Raw genomic sequence first — 20,661 nt, 5'->3', positions numbered from 1 at the left:
GAGAACCCAGGGTTATTTTCCACTCAGATGGGAATATGTTGCATCAGATCCGTCAGACGTCTGTCAGCTCTGACTCTCAGACTCTGTAATGAGCGGCGTTTCTCCTCAGGCGGGAGAAATGAGCTTCCTGACGATCCCAGACATGCCCAGCTCATCATCCCGAAGCTGGGATATTAAGTTTGTGTTTTAAGATGATACAGCTGTGAAAACAATACCAATCAAAGTCATTTATGATCTCAGATGCCCTCAAGCCTCATACTTGAGTGTGTTTATAGGTAAAAATGGAAGAACGTGAACATTTTTAGGAAATTGTGAGGCTGTTGAGTTGATCAAATTACACAGGCCCTTAAAAGATAGTTCTTGGTGTATTTTATATGGAGCCTAGTTAGAAATCTGAAAACGTTGATTTTTAATGCATCCAGTCTGTAACCAGCAAATTCAGTCAAATATCGTTTTAATTTGTCTGTGTGCTGCGAGTCGTTCATTATGAATGAAAAAGGAGCCCGGCTTTTGTTTTTGTTGTTGATATGTTACACAAATTTGATCTCTTGAACACTTTCTCTTTTTTTTGTTTGTTTGTTTAAGGGGAGACACTGCAGGCAAAAACAGTTTTTTTTTCATGCATTTTTACTTTTTCATAAAGTGTTTTTTCAGAATAGTGAAAAGAAAAGCAAAAAGCCTTTCTTTTATAGCACTTGATCTATTTGTGTCAATAAATCTCCACTTCAGTAACACTTACACACCAAACTTTACATTTGCATTCCTGATTATATCCTGAAGGTTTTTACAGAGGAATTTGTTCAGATATAATTTGCTTGATTTTATACATTTTATTCCCCCCAAAAATGAAAAACATCTATTTTTTTCTCATCTCTTCTGTTTTCTGAATTATGGAGTGACAAAATGAGACACCCGAAAATCCTTCTGTAAAAACAATTGACTCTGTCAAAAAAAATGTCATCCAGTGTTTAGATTTTTGCACTAGAAATGTATGCAAATTAGTGCGTAATGAGGCTCATTTGCATATTAAAACCTAACATTGTTGAAAACTTGTAATACAAAAAATGTTTGCAATTATAAATGTAACCAATCAATTAAGTAAGGTGAACACTATTAGTTTTTTTTTTTTTTTACTCTATTCGCCTGCAGTGTCTCGCCTTTAAATATAAATGCAATATTCAAATGTTTCAGATAAGTTAAATTTATAACTTTGTTTTCTGAACATACATTATACAAGTTACATTTGCCACTTTGGATGCAAATGTGCTTACTGTCTTATCCTATTATGATAAAATACCAATTAATTCACAGATACATATGTGACCCTGGACCACAAAACCAGTCATAAGGTTAAATTTGACAAAACTGAGATTTATACATCATATGAAAGCTCAATAAATAAGCTTTCTATTGATGTATGGTTTGTTAGGATAAGACAATATTTGGCCGAGATACATCTATTTGAAATCAGAAATCTGAGGATGCAAAAAAATCAAAAAGACTGAGAAAATCACCTTTAAAGTTGTCCAAATTAGGTTCTTAACAATGCATATTACAAACCAAAAATTACATTTTGATATGTTTACAGTAGGAATTTTACAAAAAATCTTCATGGAACATGAACTTTACTTAATTTCTTAATGATTTTTGGCATAAAAGAAAAATCAAAAATTTTGACCCATGCAATGTATTTTTGGCTATTGCTACAAATATACCCCAGCGACTTAAGACTGGTTTTGTGGTCCAGGGTCACATATAAATAGAAGATAGAAATACGCTGTGTATTGCAAATAACACGAGTCTGTGCTTTTTCGTTAGACACCATAATGTCCTCGTAACCATAATATTTTTGTAAATACAGCAATTAAAACCTTTGGATTATATGTATAGTCTTGTGGTTTTCTTTTGTAGCCTCAGATGTGCTTGACAAGAGTTTGACATCTCATGCTTTGTTGGTCTTGCAGAGCTGTTCACCACAGAAGTGTCTCATTTGCGGACGTTGCGGGTTCTGGATCACGTGTTTTATCAGAAGATGCAGAGCGTCCTCAGTCCAGAAGAGCTGTCCTGCATCTTCCTGAACCTGCGTCAGGTCTGCGAACTACACGGTCAGAAGTCACACATTTCTACCTCTGAACACTGATGTTGTTTTTGTTTAAATATAATGTGTATGATTGGTCAACTGTGTGTCAGTGTTCGTGTTTGTGTTAAATACTGTATGTTATGTACAATATACAGTTGAAGTCAAAAGTTTACATCCCCCTTTCAGAATCTGCAAAAGGTAATTATTTTACCAAAATTAAAGGGATCATACAAAATGCATGTTATTGTTTATTTAGTACTGACCTGAATTAAGATATTTCACGTAAAAGATGTTTACATATAGTTGAATTCATAAAAAGTTAAAAAGTTAACACACACTTGATTCTTAATACTGTGTTGTTACCTGAATGATCCACAGCGGAGTTCTTTTTATTTAATGGTAGTTGTTCATGACTTCCTTGTTTGTCCTGAACAGTTAAATTGCCTGATGTTCTTCAGAAAAAATCTGCAGGTCTCACAAATTGTTAGGTTTTACAGCATTTCTGTGTATTTGAACCCTTTCCAGCAATGACTGCATGATTTTGAGATCCATCTTTTCACACTGAGGACAACTGAGAGACTCATATGCAACTATTACAGACGGTTCAAACACTCACTGATGCTCCAGAAGGGAAAAAAAAACATGCATTAAGAGACACATCTCCATTGTTCAAAAGTTTTCACCCCCGGCTCAATGGATGGTTTTTCTTCTGGAGCATCAGTGAGTGTTTGAACCGTCTGTAATAGTTGCTGAGTCCCTCAGTTGTCCTCAGAGTGAAAAGATGGATCTCAAAATCATGCAGTCATTGCTGGAAAGGGTTCAAATACACAGAAATGCTGTAAAACCTAACAATTTGTGAGACCTGCAGATTTTTTCTGAAGGGAAAGGGTTCAAATACACAATAACACTGAAAAGCCAAAGGATTTGTGGGATCTTAAGGATTTTTTCTGAAGAACAGCAGGCAGTTTAACTGTTCAGGACAAACAAGGGACTCATGAACAACTATCACTAAACAAAAAAAAAAAAATGCTGTGGATCATTCAGGTAACAACACCGTATTAAGAATCAAGTTTATGTAAACTTTTGAACCAGGCCATTTTTATAAATTCAACTATTATTTTCTCTTGTGGACTATATGTTAACATATTTCATGTGAAATATCTTATTCAGGCCAGTACTACATAAACAATGTGCATTTTGCATGATCCCTCTTATTTTGGTAAAAAAAAAATAATAATAATATTTTGAAGATTCTGAAAGGGGGAAGTTTTTGACCTCAGCTGTATATGTATGCATGCATGCAGCATGGAAGTTATAATAAGGCTTGGCTTGAAAACCTGTGTAACAAGCCAATTTGCTATAAATCATAATTTGAACTTTGAATGCAATTTGTGCAAAGTGCACTTTTATAAGTTGCTCTGCGAAATGCATGAAAGTAAATGTAATACTTATGGTCTAATATTGTTTTTCTATCCCAGCGAGCTTATGTGAGGCGATGAAGAAGCGCAGGGAATCGCCGATCGTTCAGGGCATTGGAGACATCATGCTGGCCAGAGTGAGTGTCTTGGTCCGCTGTCTTTCACTCTTTAAAGTTTAAAATGATAATTTGCTGTAAATTTACTCACTTTCAAGCCATTCGAGATTCACCAATTTCGAATGCTCACCAATGGATCCTCTGCAGTGAATGGGTGCCGTCAGAATAAGAGTCCAAACAGCTGATAAAAACATCACAATATTCCCCAAGTAATTCACACCACTCCAGTCCATCAATTAACAACTTGAGAGGACAACATATGCATGTTTGTAAGAAACAAATCCATCATTTTAACCTAAAACTGCTTAAAAGTCTCTCATGTCTTTTTTCCTCAGTCATAAAGAAATTGTTTTTTTGGGAAAAACATTTCAGGATTTCTCTCCATATAGTGGACGTCAGTGGTGCTCAGTGGATTGAAGGTTAAAAATGCAGTTTCAGTGCAGCTTCAAAAGGCTCTAAACGACCCCAGCCGAGGAACAAGGGTCTTATCTAATGAAGCAATCAGTCATTTACTTAAATTAAAATTTATACACTTTTTAACCTCATGTTCTTCTTGTCTAGCTCTGCCATGCACATGCATACTCTGTGTGCTCTGGTTCAAGACAGTTAGGGTATGTCTCCCATCTCATGTTCTTCTCCAAAACCGATCATTTTGCTAGATAAGTCCCTTATTCCTCAGCGGGGATTGTTTAGAGCCCTTTGAAGCTGCATTGAAACTGCGTTTTGGAAGTTCAAACTCTGGGGCACCATTGAAGTCCACTATATGGAGAGAAATCCTCAAAAAAATGATGTTTTCCTCAAAAAAAATTATTTACGACTGGTGGACTGGACTGGTTTGGATTACTTGTGGATTATTGTAGTGTTTTTATTAGCTGTTAGGACTCTCATTCTGAAGGCACCTATTCACTGCAAAGGATCCATTGCTACAAGAAAGCTACATTTCTTCAAATCTGATGAAGAAACAAATTCATCTACATTTTGGATGGCCTGAGGAAGAGGAAATTGTCTGCAAATGTTCATTTTTGGCTGAACTTTTACTTTAAAAAATGCTTTTCTTCATGAAGCATATAAAAGATAAAGTATTTGTGTTTTTTTTCCTAGTTTGAGGGAGAGGCCGGAGATCAGTTTGAGGAGCAGGTGTCTCATTTGTGCAGTCAACAAAGTCAAGCACTGGAGCTCATCAAGAGCAAACAACGCAAAGACCCTCGATTCGCACACCTCATACAGGTAACACATGCATCACAGCCCTGTAGTGCTTTACCAGATCATCTATTGGTAATACGGATGTGTGTTGACGCACTGTGATGTTCGTCAGGAATGTGAGACCAGTCCTCACTGCCGCAGGTTACAGCTAAAGGATCTGCTGGTGGCTGAGATGCAGCGCTTGACCAAATACCCACTGCTGCTGGACAACATCATCAAATACACAGAAAGTAAGTAAAACGCACTAATTAGTATGCTAACCAATTAGCATGCCAAGCTAACTAGCATAAATCACCAAGCAGAGGCACGTCAACTTTGGAGAGGCATTTCTCAAGAAACGGTAGTGAATCTGTTCAGTCATCTCTTTGCGGCTTGGTCCGAAGATCATCTGATCAGATTTTGGACAAAATTGAACAAAAATTGTAGGAGGAGTAGCAAAAGAACTGTTTTTCATTTACTTCAGTATGGCTGACAGGCACATTCATGGAAAATGACAAATGAGACGTTGTCCGAATCGGCATAACCCAGGGAATGAAATGATATTTAAACAACATCATTTGGACAATGTTTTCAAAGGTTATGCTTTTGTGAAAATAGTTATATCTCTGGAACAGTAGGCGGCGCTTTCTTCAAACTTCTGAGTTGCCTCCAGAGCATTGTGTCAATGATCCCTGTGCAGATATGTCAAATGGTTCAAAAGATATTGCAAGTTGGTTCATGGTTCACAGCCGTTCCTAGCAATTGATGTGCTCAGATTTAGCATGACCCAAGGAATCCGCAGACACCAATATATTTTCTGACTAACTGTTCAAAAGTTATAAGCCAAAATGTGCATTTTTTTGGTATTTTATGACTTATAATTGGCGCTGTTTTCAACTTTGGCATCAACCCTCAGATCATGATGTTGATGAAGTCTACCAAGTTTCGTTTCGATTGATCAAATTTTGGCCGAGATATAGCCTCTGAGCCAATTTTGGGAAGAGTTGAATCAATTTTCAAGGAGGAGTAGCAAAAAGTGGAATATTGTGCTTTTCATAATGGCTGCTACTGTAATGGGTGAAGTCTTAATGTAAGCTATTTAATGTGATCAGCATGAGGAGACGAATCAGGTGTACTAAGTTAAATTTTTCTAGAATTAGGGGTACAAGAGTTCTTTCCATTTAAGGCGAGACACTGCAGATGAGTAGGGTAAAAATATTAACTAATAGTTCTCACCTTACTTACCCAGGTGATTGATTGCATTGATAATTGCAAACATTTTTGTATTACAAGTTTTCTAAAATGTTAGGTTTAAATGTGCAAATGAGACATTATTTAATGAAATATTCACTAATTTGTATAAATTTCTAGTACAAAAATCTAACCTTAATGAAGTCAGTTTTAAAATTCTTGTTTAATGTTTTTGACATATTAGAGTCAAAGGTTTTCACAGAGGGAATTTTGGTAATAATAATTCAGAAAATACTTTTCAGAAAATTATTTTTGGGGAATAAAATGTTGTATAAAATCAAGCAAATCATATATGAATAAATCCCTCTGTAAAAACCTTCAGGATATAGACAGGAACTAAAATTCAAATTAATATTTTGGTGTGTGTAAGTGTTACTGAAGTGGAGATTTATGGCTCAGCGTAGGAGAAAAAAATCATTTTGAGAAAACGGCCTTTGAAAATATGCATTGTAATGGAAATCTATTGACACAAATAGATAAAGTGCTATAAAAGAAACACTTAACAGTGTCTTTTGGGTGTTTTCTTTCCACTAGTCTGAAAAAACACTGTGAAGAACCAAAAAGCCCAAAAACTTCATAGGTGCATGAAAAAAAAATGCATTTTTGCCTTCAGTGTCTCCCCATTAAATGTTGAATTTTTGAACTGGTGGTGGCGCTATAGAGTTGGTTCTAGAGACCCCAAATTTGGACAGATCACTATTCATGGCCATCACTATAAGTGTGCCAAATTTGATAATTTTCCTATGTTCCGCTCATAGGGCTGCCATAGACTCCCATTGGACGAAAATAATAAGAAAACATACAGCCCTTCAGGCTTGGCCCCTAATTACATTTTACCATACATTCACATAGAAAACAGTTGTTTTAAATTGAATAATGTCATATTTGTGTGTGCAGCGGCATCTCCTGACCTGCAGCTTCTTCAGAGCGCACAGGCCCGATGCCGTGGGATTCTGCAAGCCGTTAATGAGGTCGTAAGGGAAACGGAGCACCGGCATCGTCTCAGCCAATACCAGCGCAGGCTGGACCTGACGCCTCTGGAGCGGCTGGCCAATCCCGTCGCAGCGCAGTTCAAGGTAAGAGGCATTTGTGTCCTTCACATGTCCTACGCGCCTCATTAATGATGTTGACATCGTTCTTCATGCTGTCGGTTTCTCTCTCTCTCTCTCTCACAGAATCTGGATCTCACCACTAAGAGGATGATCCATGAGGGGCCGCTCACGTGGAAAGTCAGCAAAGACAAAGTCATCGGTAAAGATGTTTAAAAGAGAAGGTTACTTCCAGAACAAAACTGTACAGATAATTTAACATGTCTTGCTTTTTTCAGTCGTAAAGATATTTTGTTTTTGAGGAAAACATTTTAGATTTCTCTCCATATAGTGGACTTCTATGGTGGCTGAGTTTGAACTTCTAAAATGCAGTTTAAATGCAGCTTCAAAGGGCTCTAAATTATCCTAGCCGAGGAAGAAGGGTCTTATCTAGTGAAGCGATCAGTTATTTTCACAAAAAAATGGACAATTTATATACCTTTTTAACCTCAAATGCTCTGTGCACTCTGGTTCAAGACAGTTAGGGTATGTCAAAAAACTCCCATCTCATTTTCTTCTCGAACTTCAAAATCGCCCTACATTGCTGTTTTACCTTTTTCTGTAAGGGGTGTTTTTCTTTTTTGCACTTTCACTTTGTAAACACTGGGTCGGCGATGTAGGACGATTTTGAAGTTGGAGAAGAAAATGAGATTGGAGTTTTTTGACATACCCTAAATGTCTTGAACCAGAATACACTGTTCACTCAGAGCTAGACAAGATGAGCATTTTGATGTTAAATATTATATAAATTGCCAATTAACATAAAATCTTTCTATTCAAAAAAACGTTTGACTAGTAGAGTATTTCTTAATTGATTTACTTACTTTTTATCATTTAAATAAGAATAAAAATAACATTAGTTAGGGTTAGTTTTTTCTCTTTTGCCTTTAGCATTTTACGTGCCTGATTATTATATGTTTATATAAAATATATTTTATTATATTAGAATATATTAACATCTTGCAGCATTTGAAATGATTTGTTAAAAGTTCATTCTTAGGTTTTGGTTGTACACTTGAGTATCATTGAGCTACTAATACATTTTTATTTTTTTTTTATAATTCATATATTGCAAACAAAAAAATGGTGTATATTTAATTTACAATTATATTTTTTTGTTTTCATTTAAAATGTAGGTAATGCTTGTTTTAGTAATTTTTTGTTTGCTTGTTTTTACGTATTATTTATATGTCTATATAGATGTATTAGTATTTTTTTTATTAATATAATAGAGATTTTATTAATAAAAATGTGTTGTTTTAGATAAATCAAGTAAAAAATGAGAAATGTTCCTTTGGGAATTAGTTAAAATCAAAGAAGCTTAAGTTGTTTTGTATTATATTAAATTGCATTTCACATTTATTTAGGTCGTACTGTTTTTATAGTTTTAGTTGACTATAATAACCCTGAGTATCACACAGATGAGCTCAGTGCTTCTACATATGAATTAAAGTTTGCAGTTGTTTTCTAATCATTGATTTGTTTGTGAATATTTCAGAGGTCCAGGCGCTGCTGCTCTCAGATCTGCTGGTGCTGCTTCAGAGGGGTCCAGACGAACGGCTCATCCTGCGCTGTCCGTCACGCACACTGGGCGGAGGCGGAGCTACAGACCTCAAAATCCCATTCTGTCCAATCGTACGCCTCGACACTGCCCTCGTTCGAATGGTTGCAACAGGTAAGTCAAACACATCCCGCTTTTATACAGGGCTCTACGCTTGCTTTTCTGTTAACTTAAACTTAAATTTTATTGTTCTAAACAATAATCAAAAACTTTATTATTAAAGAAATTGGACTTCCTATTACGAGGTAATATTTGACTCCTTAAAGTGATTTACAGGGGAATTTGTTTTTACCTTTTATGTAGATTTTTTTTTTTATTATATTTTTTAAGCTTTTCAAAATTTCTAATTAAAACAGAATAAGAACAGGTGGGATCAGAATAAGTTACCTATCAAATGAAATTAATTTGTACTACAGAGGTGCCACAGAAGAACACAAAAGTGGCTTGTAGGTGTATTTTCATGTTTAATAAGGCTCAGAGGTTGCATGAGTGCAGTCAAATTCATAAATTCATGTTTAGATTAATGTTTTAAATCTAAAATGTTGAATACAGAAATATTAAATAATTTAAATAACTGAAAAGATACTTTAAAATGAAACTAAATCTGCCAGTAGGTGGCGACAAGTCACTGATTTAATTACTGAATCATTCATTCATTTGATTCGTTCGAATAGCTGATTCATTCAGAAATAAAGCAAATGACTGTCTTTATGAATGGGAAAGTGAATCATTTCACTAGATTTGTTTGAAAACACACGTTCGATCGTAAACGAAACGGCTGTGTTTGAATGAAGATGCGCAGCGGCTCAGTTTTATTGTCTTTTGACAACGAAAAAGAGCAAAATCAGCCAATAGAGTTATAGTCAGACAATGAAAGTCACTTAATATTAACTTAAGTTTAAGTTTATTTAACCATTGTATTATATCAACATCTCATTTACAAACTCGCTTAAAAATCATTAAAAGCTGTCACTCATCTTAGTTCCATTAGAATCAACAAGGCTCTCTACACTAGACAATGAATCTCTTATTTACACTCTCTATATTTTGTTTATGAAAGGATTCATGAGATATGTCCGTGATACATTACTCAACGTTGCAAAAACATGTAGAAACCTTTGAAAACTCCCCTCAGCGCACTTGTGCTCCGAAATATTTTTTCGTAGTCGCACGTAGTAGTTTTCAGTCACAAATGTGAGTGAAATGGTCAGACTGTAGAGCCCTGTTATATATATATTGAGCATTCTTGAAATGATGATGATGGATGGACAAGAGACAAACATTTAATGAACTTTTCATCTGGCAGACAATAAAGCGCTGTATGTGATCAGCACGTCAGAGAGCCAGATCTATGAGTTGGTGGCCGGGACGTTGTCAGAGAAGAACACGTGAGTCTCTGCTCAATCCTCATTGGCTGCTTGTGTTTGATTGACAGGGTTGAAGCCTATCAGAGAGCTTTATTTATTCCGGCTGGTAGGGGTGGGCGGTACACCGGTGTCATAGTCAGCACCGGTGTGACATTTCGCCACGACATGGATTTTCTAATACCGTCAATACTGTAATAAATCAATTCTGTGCCTCGAACGGCTGCATTTACATCAATAATAGCTCATTCTACATAAGAAGGCATTACATTTTCTTCAAACGTTCAGTTGTGGTCTGAATACCTGTCCTTATACTATATATCTTGTTATATAAATAAACATATTCGTATCAGCTTTGCAGGTGGTAGGTAAAAGGGGAGTGGCCATTAAACGACTGGTGAAACATGGTGAAGAAAGGTCGGGCCTGTAGCCTATACCAGGGGCGAAGTGGCGATCGGGACGACCGGGACTCCATATTTTTTTCTTATCGGCGCACGCAAATATTCTAATATTGTATATAATTTTCGCACTTTCAATATGCAGGGTATAGAAATCGCTTTTAAATGAGTGCTCGCGCTGTTTACTTTTACTTTCGATTTTGCGATAACGCACACTCTGTGTAAAGGGAGCAGCACTTCTTATAATAGATATTTGTCAGTGAGTACAAGATTGCAGCAAATCCTCCAGTCTGTTTGTCATCTCTCTTTACTTTCGACCCGCGATCATTCAAATTCAAGTCATTGTACACCGATTCAGATTTTCGTATGCGTTTTTTTTTTTTTTTTTTTAGTTTTTCAAAATATTCGCCATCCTTATCAAAATGCTTATTATGGATGCGAAAATGCAGAAAATCAAACACGATCTGAATTTTTTTATGACGGATGAAAGTTTCAGAGGCAGTGTGTAAACTCGATTAACATAACCTGTATTTTTTTTAACGTGCAAAAATCTCGGACGAAAATTTCGTACTCATGTGCAATGACATTAACTCCAGCAGCTGGTGTTGGATGCAGGGTTGCCAAGTCCACGTTTTTCCCACAGAATTGGTCTACTTTTAAACTGTTGCCTTGGGTTGATTTCCCCTAGTTATTTAAAGGTTTTAAATATTGCAGAAATTAAATTTTAATAAAAAATAATTTTTGTTTTGTTGTACACCAAGTAAGATCTGTAGGTTTTTTGCAAAATAAATACGTTAAGAATGCATACTCTCCCATGTCTCTTTTTGATAAGGATACCCACCATTTACTTATTATATTATAAAAATATTAACTTTACTCACATACTAAAGGGACAGGACAGGCTACTCCTCCCAAAATGTATCAAAAAAAAGTAATACCGTGATTGTACCATCACCGTTCAAAAGATGAAAATACCGTGATATTAATTTTAGGTCATATCGCCCACCCCTACCGGCTGTGTTTAACAGAGGGGAAAAAATGGGTAGTTGTTATAAGCAATCTACGACTATGTTTTTCTAATTTTTCATACATTTGAAAGTTTAGTAACTCAATCGACGTTTCCTTACAGCTGGAAAGATCTGCTGGAGAAGACAATCACTGCAGCCACGAGTAAACAAGGATCACCAGCAGCGTACGTCACACCATCAGCACATAAACACTAAATACTACAGCCGTATCATACATGAGTATAACTGATGAACTTCTGTCTGCTCTGGTTTAGGTCCTCAGATGTGCGTTCTTCCGCTAGTCCATTAGGTAAGAGACAAGGGTTCTGTAACTTCTAGTCTATTTCTATTATTTTTCGTATCATCAAGGAACCTTTGAAAGATGTATTGTAGATTTCAGACTATATGAAGCAGCACAACTGTTTTCAACGTTGATAATAATTAGAAATGTATTAGAATGATTACAGAAGGATCATGTGACACTGAAGACTGGAGTAATGATGCTGAAAATACAGCTTTGATCACAGAGATTAATTATATTTTAACATATATTACAATAGAAGGCAGTTATTTGAAATTGTAAAAATATTTCACATTTTTACTAATTTAATTAATTCGTACTTTTAATGAGATTAAAGGATAACTATTGCCAAAATGCAACCTGGGCTGTTTTTTTTACTGTAAACGAGTCAAACTTATATCTAAAATCATAATTAGGACAAACGAGCCGTTTTTGAGATTGACCGTGATTTCGTTTTGTGGTCAGTGGCCGGTGAATGGGAGAACTAGGGGCATAACTTTGAGCGTATCAAAATCGATATTTTTACAACACTAAGAAGACTCGACACACCATGAAACTTTGCTGGAAGTATCGCCTGGGTCTCTACACATGAACTCCAGCATTGAGAACATTGTTTGTGTTCACAGAGTTTACTAAAAAGAAAGGTTTTGAACAACTCACTTTCACTGTTTGAGTTTCCGTCTTGCCAGTCAAGAAGTGTCCATCTCCGAATGAGAGATTCTTATATATTAATGTTTCTTATATGAGGCTCTTTTTACAACTAGAAGGTTAATATTGTTTTTCACTTGCGACAAAACAACGAATTAGCCGTGCATTTATATGGAAATATGCTTTAGGAGCTATCCACCTTTACTCTCCTCGCATTCGGAGATGGACACTACTTGACTGGCAAGACGGCCGCGAGCGGAAACTCAAACAGTGAAAGTGAGTTGTTCAAAACCTTTCTTTTTAGTAAACTCTGTGAACACAAACAATGTTCTCAATGCTGGAGTTCATGTGTAGAGACCCAGGCCATACTTCCAGCAAAGTTTCATGGTGTGTCGAGTCTTCTTAGTGTCGTAAAAATATCCATTTTGATGCTCTAAAATTTAAGCCCCTAGTTCTCCCATTCACTGGTCACTGACCACAAAACAAAATAACGGTCAATCTCAAAAACGGCTCGTTTGTTGTAATTATGCTTTTAGATATAAGTTTGTCTCGTTTACAGTAAAAAAAAAAAAAAAAAAACAGCCCAGGTTGCATTTTGGCAATAGTTGTCCTTTAATGCATACTTGCTTATCAGAAAATGCATAAAAACTTGCCCACAACTTAAAGGGATGGTTCGGAGTAGAATTGACTTCATTGCTATGCACTCCGAAGCCCATGTAAATACCCCATCCGAAGTTTTTTTTACCTTAGTCAAACATTTATGGAGATATTAGAGTTTTTCGAATTGCTTGTTACAGGAGTGAATGGTACATGTGATGTATCTCGTAAATTGCGCCACTAAACGTGCAATTAATCTTACCAAACTTGTACAGTAGTGTAAATAGGTTATGTACTCACAAAACGCTGCATCAGAACATTTGTAAGTCCACCATGAGTGTTTTAAAAACACGTTTTAGCCGATCCCTACTAGTCTCAAAAACTACAAATGGAGACACGTCGACGTCACTTCCATGGTTTGAAAAAAGCACGTAAAAGTCCTCCTACAAGTTGACATGCACACAGATGTAGTAGGAGGACTTTTACATGCTTTTTTCAAACCAGGGAAGTGACGTCGACTTGTAGTTTCTGAGACTAGTAGGGATCGGCTAAAACGTGTTTTTAAAACAGTCATGGTGGACTTACAAATGTTCTGATGCAGCGTTTTGTGAGTACATAACCTATTTACACTACTGTACAAGTTTGGTAAGATTACTTGCACATTTAGTGGTGCAATTTACGAGATACATCACATGTACCATTCACTCCTGTTACAAGCAATTCGAAAAACTCTAATATCTCCATAAATGTTTGACTAAGGTAAAAATAACTTCGGATGGGGTATTTACATGGGCTTCAGAGTGCATAGCAATGAAGTCAATTCTACTCCGAACCATCCCTTTAACCTGATTTACAACTTAATAGTTTTTGCAAAACTACGATTGAGAGTTACCCTTTAAAAATGTCTTGTGTAACAATAGCCAAAAATACATTGTATGGGTCAAAATGATTTATTTTTTTTGTAGGTATTAAGTAAAGATCATGTTCCATGAAGATAGTTTGTACATTTCCGTCCGTAAATATATCAAAACTTATTTTTTGATTTGTGATGTGCATTGCTAAGAACTTAATTTGGACAACTTTAAAGGCGATTTTCTCAAAGTTTAGGTTCCACCATCAGTTAGCAGATTTTCAAATAATTGTATCTCGGCCAAATATTGTCCTATCCTAGCAAACCACATGTCAATGGAATTATTTATTATCATGCATAAATCTCAATTTTATGGATGGAACATTCTAAAAGGGAAATGCATTATTTATTCATAAAAGAGAGCTTGACATGGCATTTTCCCAACTCTGTTAGATGTGTCAGAGTCTGTGTCTCTGGAGCGGGACTCTGCTAGTGATGATGAATGCGCTCTTACACCCGACACCACACCGACGGACGGATCAGACACAGGTCTGCGTGAGGACAGGGACGGTTTCCTCCAAAATAAAGCCGGTGTCGCAGAAGCTGCTCTTCATGATGGTGAGAGATTCCCTCTGTTCGCTTGGTCTCACAGTCACAGTTTTGACTACAACATAAACTCTGTTCAGGAGTCGCCCTCTTAGACGAGAAGAGACGTCCGTTTTTGTAAGAAGACGTCAAAGAGCATGACCATCTGATTGTAACACATAAATAATAAAAAAAAATCAGTCATGGTAAAATGTTTAATATTATAATATTAATTGCTGTTGTTTTTCAATTGCTCTTTTGCACTATTTCAACTGTTTATACTTGCCATGAAAATGCCAAGAAAGGCTGTAAAGGGTTAGTTCACCCAAAATTAAAAATTAGCCCATTATTTACTCACCCTCCAGGCATAATAGGAGTATATTGTTATATTAAAAATTATCCTGGTATTTCCAAGCTCTGTTCTGGCAATGGGTGGGTGTTTCTCTTCATCAGTCCAAAACAAGTCCAATAAAGTGCGTTTATCCATAATAAAAATGCCTCACATGTCTGGGTGAACAAACCTTTTAAAACGCAAACCAACTACTGTACAAATACTGTACTGTACAAGTACAAACTACTGTACAAAATAGCTAGACAGAAATATTCTTTACAAAGCGATTTATTTCAGGTCTACTGTAGTACAATTAATATACCGTATTAATGTTTTTAAATTATTATTATTTGATGAATATTTTTTCTTTTTTACTTTTTAATTTCATTTTAGTTTAAGTATCTGCTATTTTTTAAGCTTTTTATATTAATTTATATTAAGCCTAATTTATTTTTTAATTTTAGAAATTGTAGTTTTTAAATTAGTTGCCGAGGCAACATTTCTAAATTTTGTTTCAGTTTTTCCATCTATTATTTAATTTAATTTAATTTGAACAGTGGTTGGTTGGTGTTTTATTTTTTTTAAATTATTTTCGATGTTTTAATTTAATTTAATTTAATTTAAACTTGGAAAAAAAAAATTAAAAATAAAACGCCAACCAACCACTCTTCAAATTAAATTAAATTAAATAATAGATGGGAAAACTGAAACAAAATTTAGAAATGTTGCCTCGGCAACTAACTTAAAATATGTCTTAAAAACTAAAATTACTAAAATGAGTAAATAAATTAGGCTTAATATAAATTAATATAAAAAGCTAGAAAAAAATAGCTGAAACTTAAACTAAAATGAAATTAAAAACTTTAAAAAAATGCTAAATATTCATCAAATATTAATAATTTAAAAACATTAATAAAATGGTGTATTAATTGTACTAGAATAGATCTGAAATAAATAGCTTTGTAAAGAATAGTTATGTCTATCCAAAATTAAGTATCTAGCTGTTGTGTTTATGTAAGTCGTAAAACAAAACAAGCAACACAGTTCTGCTCGAGTATCTTGTTTATTAAGTGAACATTTTCCTTCGTTTTCTCAGTGGAAACCCTCCGCCACCTGATCTTCAGAGACCTGGAGGATGGATGGAGTCAAGATTCGGATGACACGCCCACAAATGAGACGGCCAATGAAAGGAGTCCTTTCACAGATAGAACGGGAGCAGAATTACCTGATCCCGCCCCCAGCGAGAGTCCCAGCCAATGGGAGGAGGAGCAGCATGTAGAAACTCCGCCTCCGGAGGTGCTTCTACCACCTGTTCAGGTCGTGAGGAAAGGTAAACTCTCTGGTGCCGATAATCAGCAACTTCATGATCATAGCATAATTCTGAAGCAAAATATAGTGATTAAAGTCACGGTTGTCCTTCGATATTTAAAACAGGGATGCACCGAATGTTCAGCAAACCGAAATTATTTGGCCAAAAGAAAAAGCTGAATAAATAATACCGAACAATGATCAAATAGAAGCGCGCACTAATGCAGCAAACATGTGGGCAGTGTGGAAGTGGAAGCATTTAAAACTGTCAGAGAAAGTCGCAAAAATCATTGCAAGCACTGACAGCGAGAGACTGTTTAGTGTCGCATCGCATGTCTTCCATGAGAAGAGAAAGGGCTGGTTGGTGCTCCTTTGCCATGGTTTGAAGTTGAAAGTGTGAGGAAAATCTACGTGATGAGAATCATTCATAAATCTGCTGCTGTCAGCAAATAGTAGTACTGAGGTCTTCCTGCGACTCTCCGACAAAATAAAAGTCAACATTCATAAATGTTAGCATTGTAATTGTACTGTGGTTTTCAGTGTTGTTTTTGACAACCATCTTAGATTTAGTCATAGTCTTAGTCTTTTGGACTAAAATGCTTATTAGTTTTAGTCAAATTTTAGTCACTTCTATATGTGATAGTTTTAGTCCAATTTTAGTCGACTAAAAGTCAAAAAGGTTTTAGTCTAGTTTTAGTCAAAAAAGGGGAAAAAGTAGTCTTTTAACAAATTAATGTAGGTCAGTAAGTATTTTGCTGTTGGGTAGTGTCACTTGTAAGTTCTGAAAATAGCAGATCTATAGTTCAACACAATGTGAGCTTCCGGATCGACTATTTTCACCAATAATTACAATAATGAAGGAATGTTTTAAAACATAAAAGACAAACAAGGATGGAATGCTAAAACGGCTTGCCATACTAGTATGGCAAAGTGTATTTAATGCTAAAGCGGCTTGCCATAGCGGCAGATATTTTCCGGTTTTAATTGGCATGCACAATAAACAGAAATGTCATGCATTTTAAACGTCTGACGGACCACCCACTAACATTTTCGTCTATTCTCGTCTCGTCAACAAACTCACACACGTCTCGTCATGTTTTAGTCATCAACGAGCCATTTTTATCTCGCCATCGTCTCGTTATCGTCATGAAAAAAAGTGGCGTCAACGAAATGATTTCGTCATCGTCATCATTGACAAAAACAACACTGGTTGTTTTGTGAAATAAAATAATAAAGTAAGACAAAAAATAATGATAACAATCATTACATCAGCTCTATTAATACATTTATTATACCATTCTCCTTTGATCAGCAAGGCTGCATTTATTTGTACATTAAAAACACATGCCTGATTCAAGAAGGGGGTCTTAAAAATGGACAAAGAATATTATTTTACTACTTTATTAATCTTCAGTTAAATTGTGCTTTGTTGGCAGGGCTCCGACATTTCACTTGAATTAGCGACTGAAAACTACTGCGTGCGATTATAAAAAATATATTTAGGAGCACCATGTGCAACTGACCCGATCAGCATATTTGTGTTTGCGGAGGGGAGCTTCAAAGGTTTCTATGTGCTTTTGCAACGTTGAGTAATGTATCACAGACACATCTGATGAATCCTTTTTATAAACAAAGTGGAGAGAGAGTGTAAATTAGAGATTGATGAGTGACAGCTTTTAATAATTTAAAAAACGGGAGTTTGTAAATGAGATATTGATTTAATACAACAGTTCAATAAACAAGAAGTTATTACTAAGTGACTTACATTGTCTGATTTTGCTCTATTTCGTCTTCAGAAATAATCTGAAACAAGTCACAACTGAGCCGCTGCCCATCTCCACTCAAACACAGCGGTGTTTCGTTTATGAATTAATGTGCGTTATTAAACGAATCTAGTGAAATGATTTAATTTCCCATTCATAAAGACAGTCACTTGCTTTATTCCTGAATGAACCAGCCGTTCGAACAAATCAAATGAATGAATGATTCAGTAACTAAATCAGTGTCTTGCCACCACCTGCTGGCAGATCTTTTCAGTTATTTAAATCATTTAATATTTCTGTATTCAACATTTATATATTTAAAATAGGGCTGTCAAAATTAACGCGTTAATAGCGCGTTAACGCAAATTCATTTTAACGGCACAAATTTTATTAACGCGCGATTAACACAGCGCGCATTTTCAGTTTGACCCACTACCTAGCCCATAGTTAAAGAAATGTAATAATAAATGTAGATTTTGCATGTTCAGAAGTGAGCTGCCCTGTCCGGCAAATAATGTAAACAGGCTTGTGGAAGTGTATTGCTCAGTGCAAAGAACGAGAAGCAATGGGAACCTGGTGTTTCTATGTTCTTTTTTTCATGTGTCTAATAGACATGAACAAGTTATTTGAAAAACATCTATGACATTTGAAACAAGTTAATCTTCATCTTCTATGTCGAGGATGGTTTCACTAATAATAAACACATATTTGCTTAAAGCATCCATATTTGTGACCCTGGACCACAAAACCAGTCTTAAGTCGCTGGGGTATATTTGTAGCAATAGCCAAAAATACATTGCATGGGTCAAAATTATTGATTTTTCTTTTATGCCAAAAATCATTAGGATATTAAGTAAAGATCATGTTCCATGAAGATTTTTTGTAAAATGCCTACTGTAAACCTATCAAAATGTAATTTTTGATTAGTAATATGCATTGTTAAGAACCTAATTTGGACAACTTTAAAGGTGATTTTCTCAGTCTTTTTGATTTTTTTGCACCCTCAGATTTCTGATTTCAAATAGATGTATCTCAGCCAAATATTGTCCTATCCTAACAAGCCACATATCAATAGAAAGCTTTCATATGATGTATAAATCTGTTTTGTCAAATTTAACCTTATGACTGGTTTTGTGGTCCAGGGTCACATTTGTCCATGCCACTGTTGATTAGAGTATTAAAAACTTTAAAAAGTATTAATTTAAGGTACATTTAGAACAGATAAAAATGTGCGATTGATCGCGAGTTAACTCATGACAACCATGCGATTAATCGCGATTAAAAATTTTAATCGATTGACAGCCCTAATTTAACACATTAATCTCAACATGAATTTATGAATTTGATTGCACTCATGCCACCTCTGAGCCTCATTAAACATGAAAAGATAAAAACTAAATTCCCCTGCTAATCTCTTTAAGGAGTCAAATATCACCTTGTAATGGGAAGGCTAATTTTTCATTAGATTTTTTGATAGTTTTTTAGAATTTTCTCCTAAAAAAAATGTGACTGTGCTCCTAACAAGAAAATAAGCGTAGAGCCTTGGTTGGTTGGCTGTAATGTTTTATAGAATGTTAAAATATGTTCAGTGTTAAATAATTTAAAAAAAAATTTGAAGGTTTGTTTTTTTTTTTTTTTAAAGCGAATATTGGCTATTTAATTTGGCAAAATGCATGGCGGAAAACACGAAAAACCGTGTTTGGTAATTAGCCTTTGACCAAGTGTGTTATTTTGTTCGGCTTCAGCCAAGAGTTTTCATTTTGGTGCATCCCTATTTTTTATTTTATTTTTTTTAAATAGTTTTGATTAAAAGGGAGCTTGAATGTTGTTGCTGTAAAACCCTTCATCTTTCAGAGAATTGAAGCGTTTGTGTTTCTTTTTTCCCTCTGTCTCTGTCTGTCTCTCTGCATGTGCTCAGAGCTCACTGTGATGAAGCTTATGTGATTTAACACACTTCTCTCATTTCTCTCTCTCTCTCTCTCTCTCTCTGCTACCTTTCCACAACACACATACACACACCTTTTCTCTCTCTCTCTCTCTCTCTCTCTCTCTCTCTCTCTCTGTGATGTACTGGTGCTGTGGCTTCTTGTATTTGTCTGTTTCTAACTACACACACAACGCCCATCTTTCTGCACACCCCTCTCTCTCTCTCTCTCTCTCTCTCTCTCTCTCTCTCTCTCTCTCTCTCTCTCTCTCTCTCTCTCTCACACACACACACACACACACACACACGTCCTCTCTCTGTCTTTCACACACAGTTTTGGGTGCGGGCTGTTCTCTTCCTGACGACATCAGTGATGATGTCACCGCCGGCCAATCGTCTCGGGACGGAGGTGGGGCTAATGAATATATATATGATTACAGTATTCTCAGCAGATGCATTCTGGGCCGGTTTCCTCCAAACAATTGCGGCTCGTCTCAAACTTCATCGCTTGTTTTCAGTCTCAACCGACTGTGAAATTTAATCCGGGATGAGATTTGGTTTCAATTTTGTAAACCGGTCCTGAATGATCTGGATGCAGTCCATCTCTCTGTGTTGTTCTTTTCTTTTTGTGAGCTTCAACCATTCATCATTTAAGGACGTTTCCTGTTGTAATCAACAGTTTTTTTTTTTTTTTTTTTTTTGTTTTTTTTTTGTCAACCTTTAAAAGGGTTCTATAAACTGACAATCAGCTTTGATTTAGAAAATTAGGGAGTTACAGAGTCATTTATAAAGAATTATGTGTTTATTTAGTGCTGAAATTAATTTAAATTTTTTGATACATGTATTATATTAACTATAATGAAATTGTGTATTTAATAAATTATGGACA

At 35.5% G+C, this 20,661-nt stretch overlaps 1 protein-coding gene across 1 annotated transcript in view; it reads left to right on the top strand.

Annotated features, from left to right (window-relative positions):
• Positions 1 to 20,661, top strand: part of arhgef11 (Rho guanine nucleotide exchange factor (GEF) 11) — a 58,987-nt gene that overhangs the window by 30,098 nt on the left and 8,228 nt on the right. Inside the window, exons 25-37 of the mRNA XM_073836737.1 lie at positions 1,965 to 2,105; positions 3,559 to 3,635; positions 4,716 to 4,841; positions 4,930 to 5,047; positions 6,945 to 7,123; positions 7,223 to 7,298; positions 8,634 to 8,810; positions 10,003 to 10,084; positions 11,588 to 11,650; positions 11,741 to 11,775; positions 14,315 to 14,479; positions 15,874 to 16,107; positions 20,107 to 20,181. Coding sequence (XP_073692838.1) covers positions 1,965 to 2,105; positions 3,559 to 3,635; positions 4,716 to 4,841; positions 4,930 to 5,047; positions 6,945 to 7,123; positions 7,223 to 7,298; positions 8,634 to 8,810; positions 10,003 to 10,084; positions 11,588 to 11,650; positions 11,741 to 11,775; positions 14,315 to 14,479; positions 15,874 to 16,107; positions 20,107 to 20,181 — 1,548 coding nt within the window. The remainder of the gene's footprint in view (positions 1 to 1,964; positions 2,106 to 3,558; positions 3,636 to 4,715; positions 4,842 to 4,929; positions 5,048 to 6,944; positions 7,124 to 7,222; positions 7,299 to 8,633; positions 8,811 to 10,002; positions 10,085 to 11,587; positions 11,651 to 11,740; positions 11,776 to 14,314; positions 14,480 to 15,873; positions 16,108 to 20,106; positions 20,182 to 20,661) is intronic.

Source organism: Garra rufa, chromosome 3 (assembly GCF_049309525.1).
Source record: "Garra rufa chromosome 3, GarRuf1.0, whole genome shotgun sequence".
Taxonomy (NCBI): Eukaryota; Metazoa; Chordata; class Actinopteri; order Cypriniformes; family Cyprinidae; genus Garra; species Garra rufa.
Note: the sequence above shows the minus strand (reverse complement) of the source record. Positions and strands in the feature narration are given on the sequence as shown.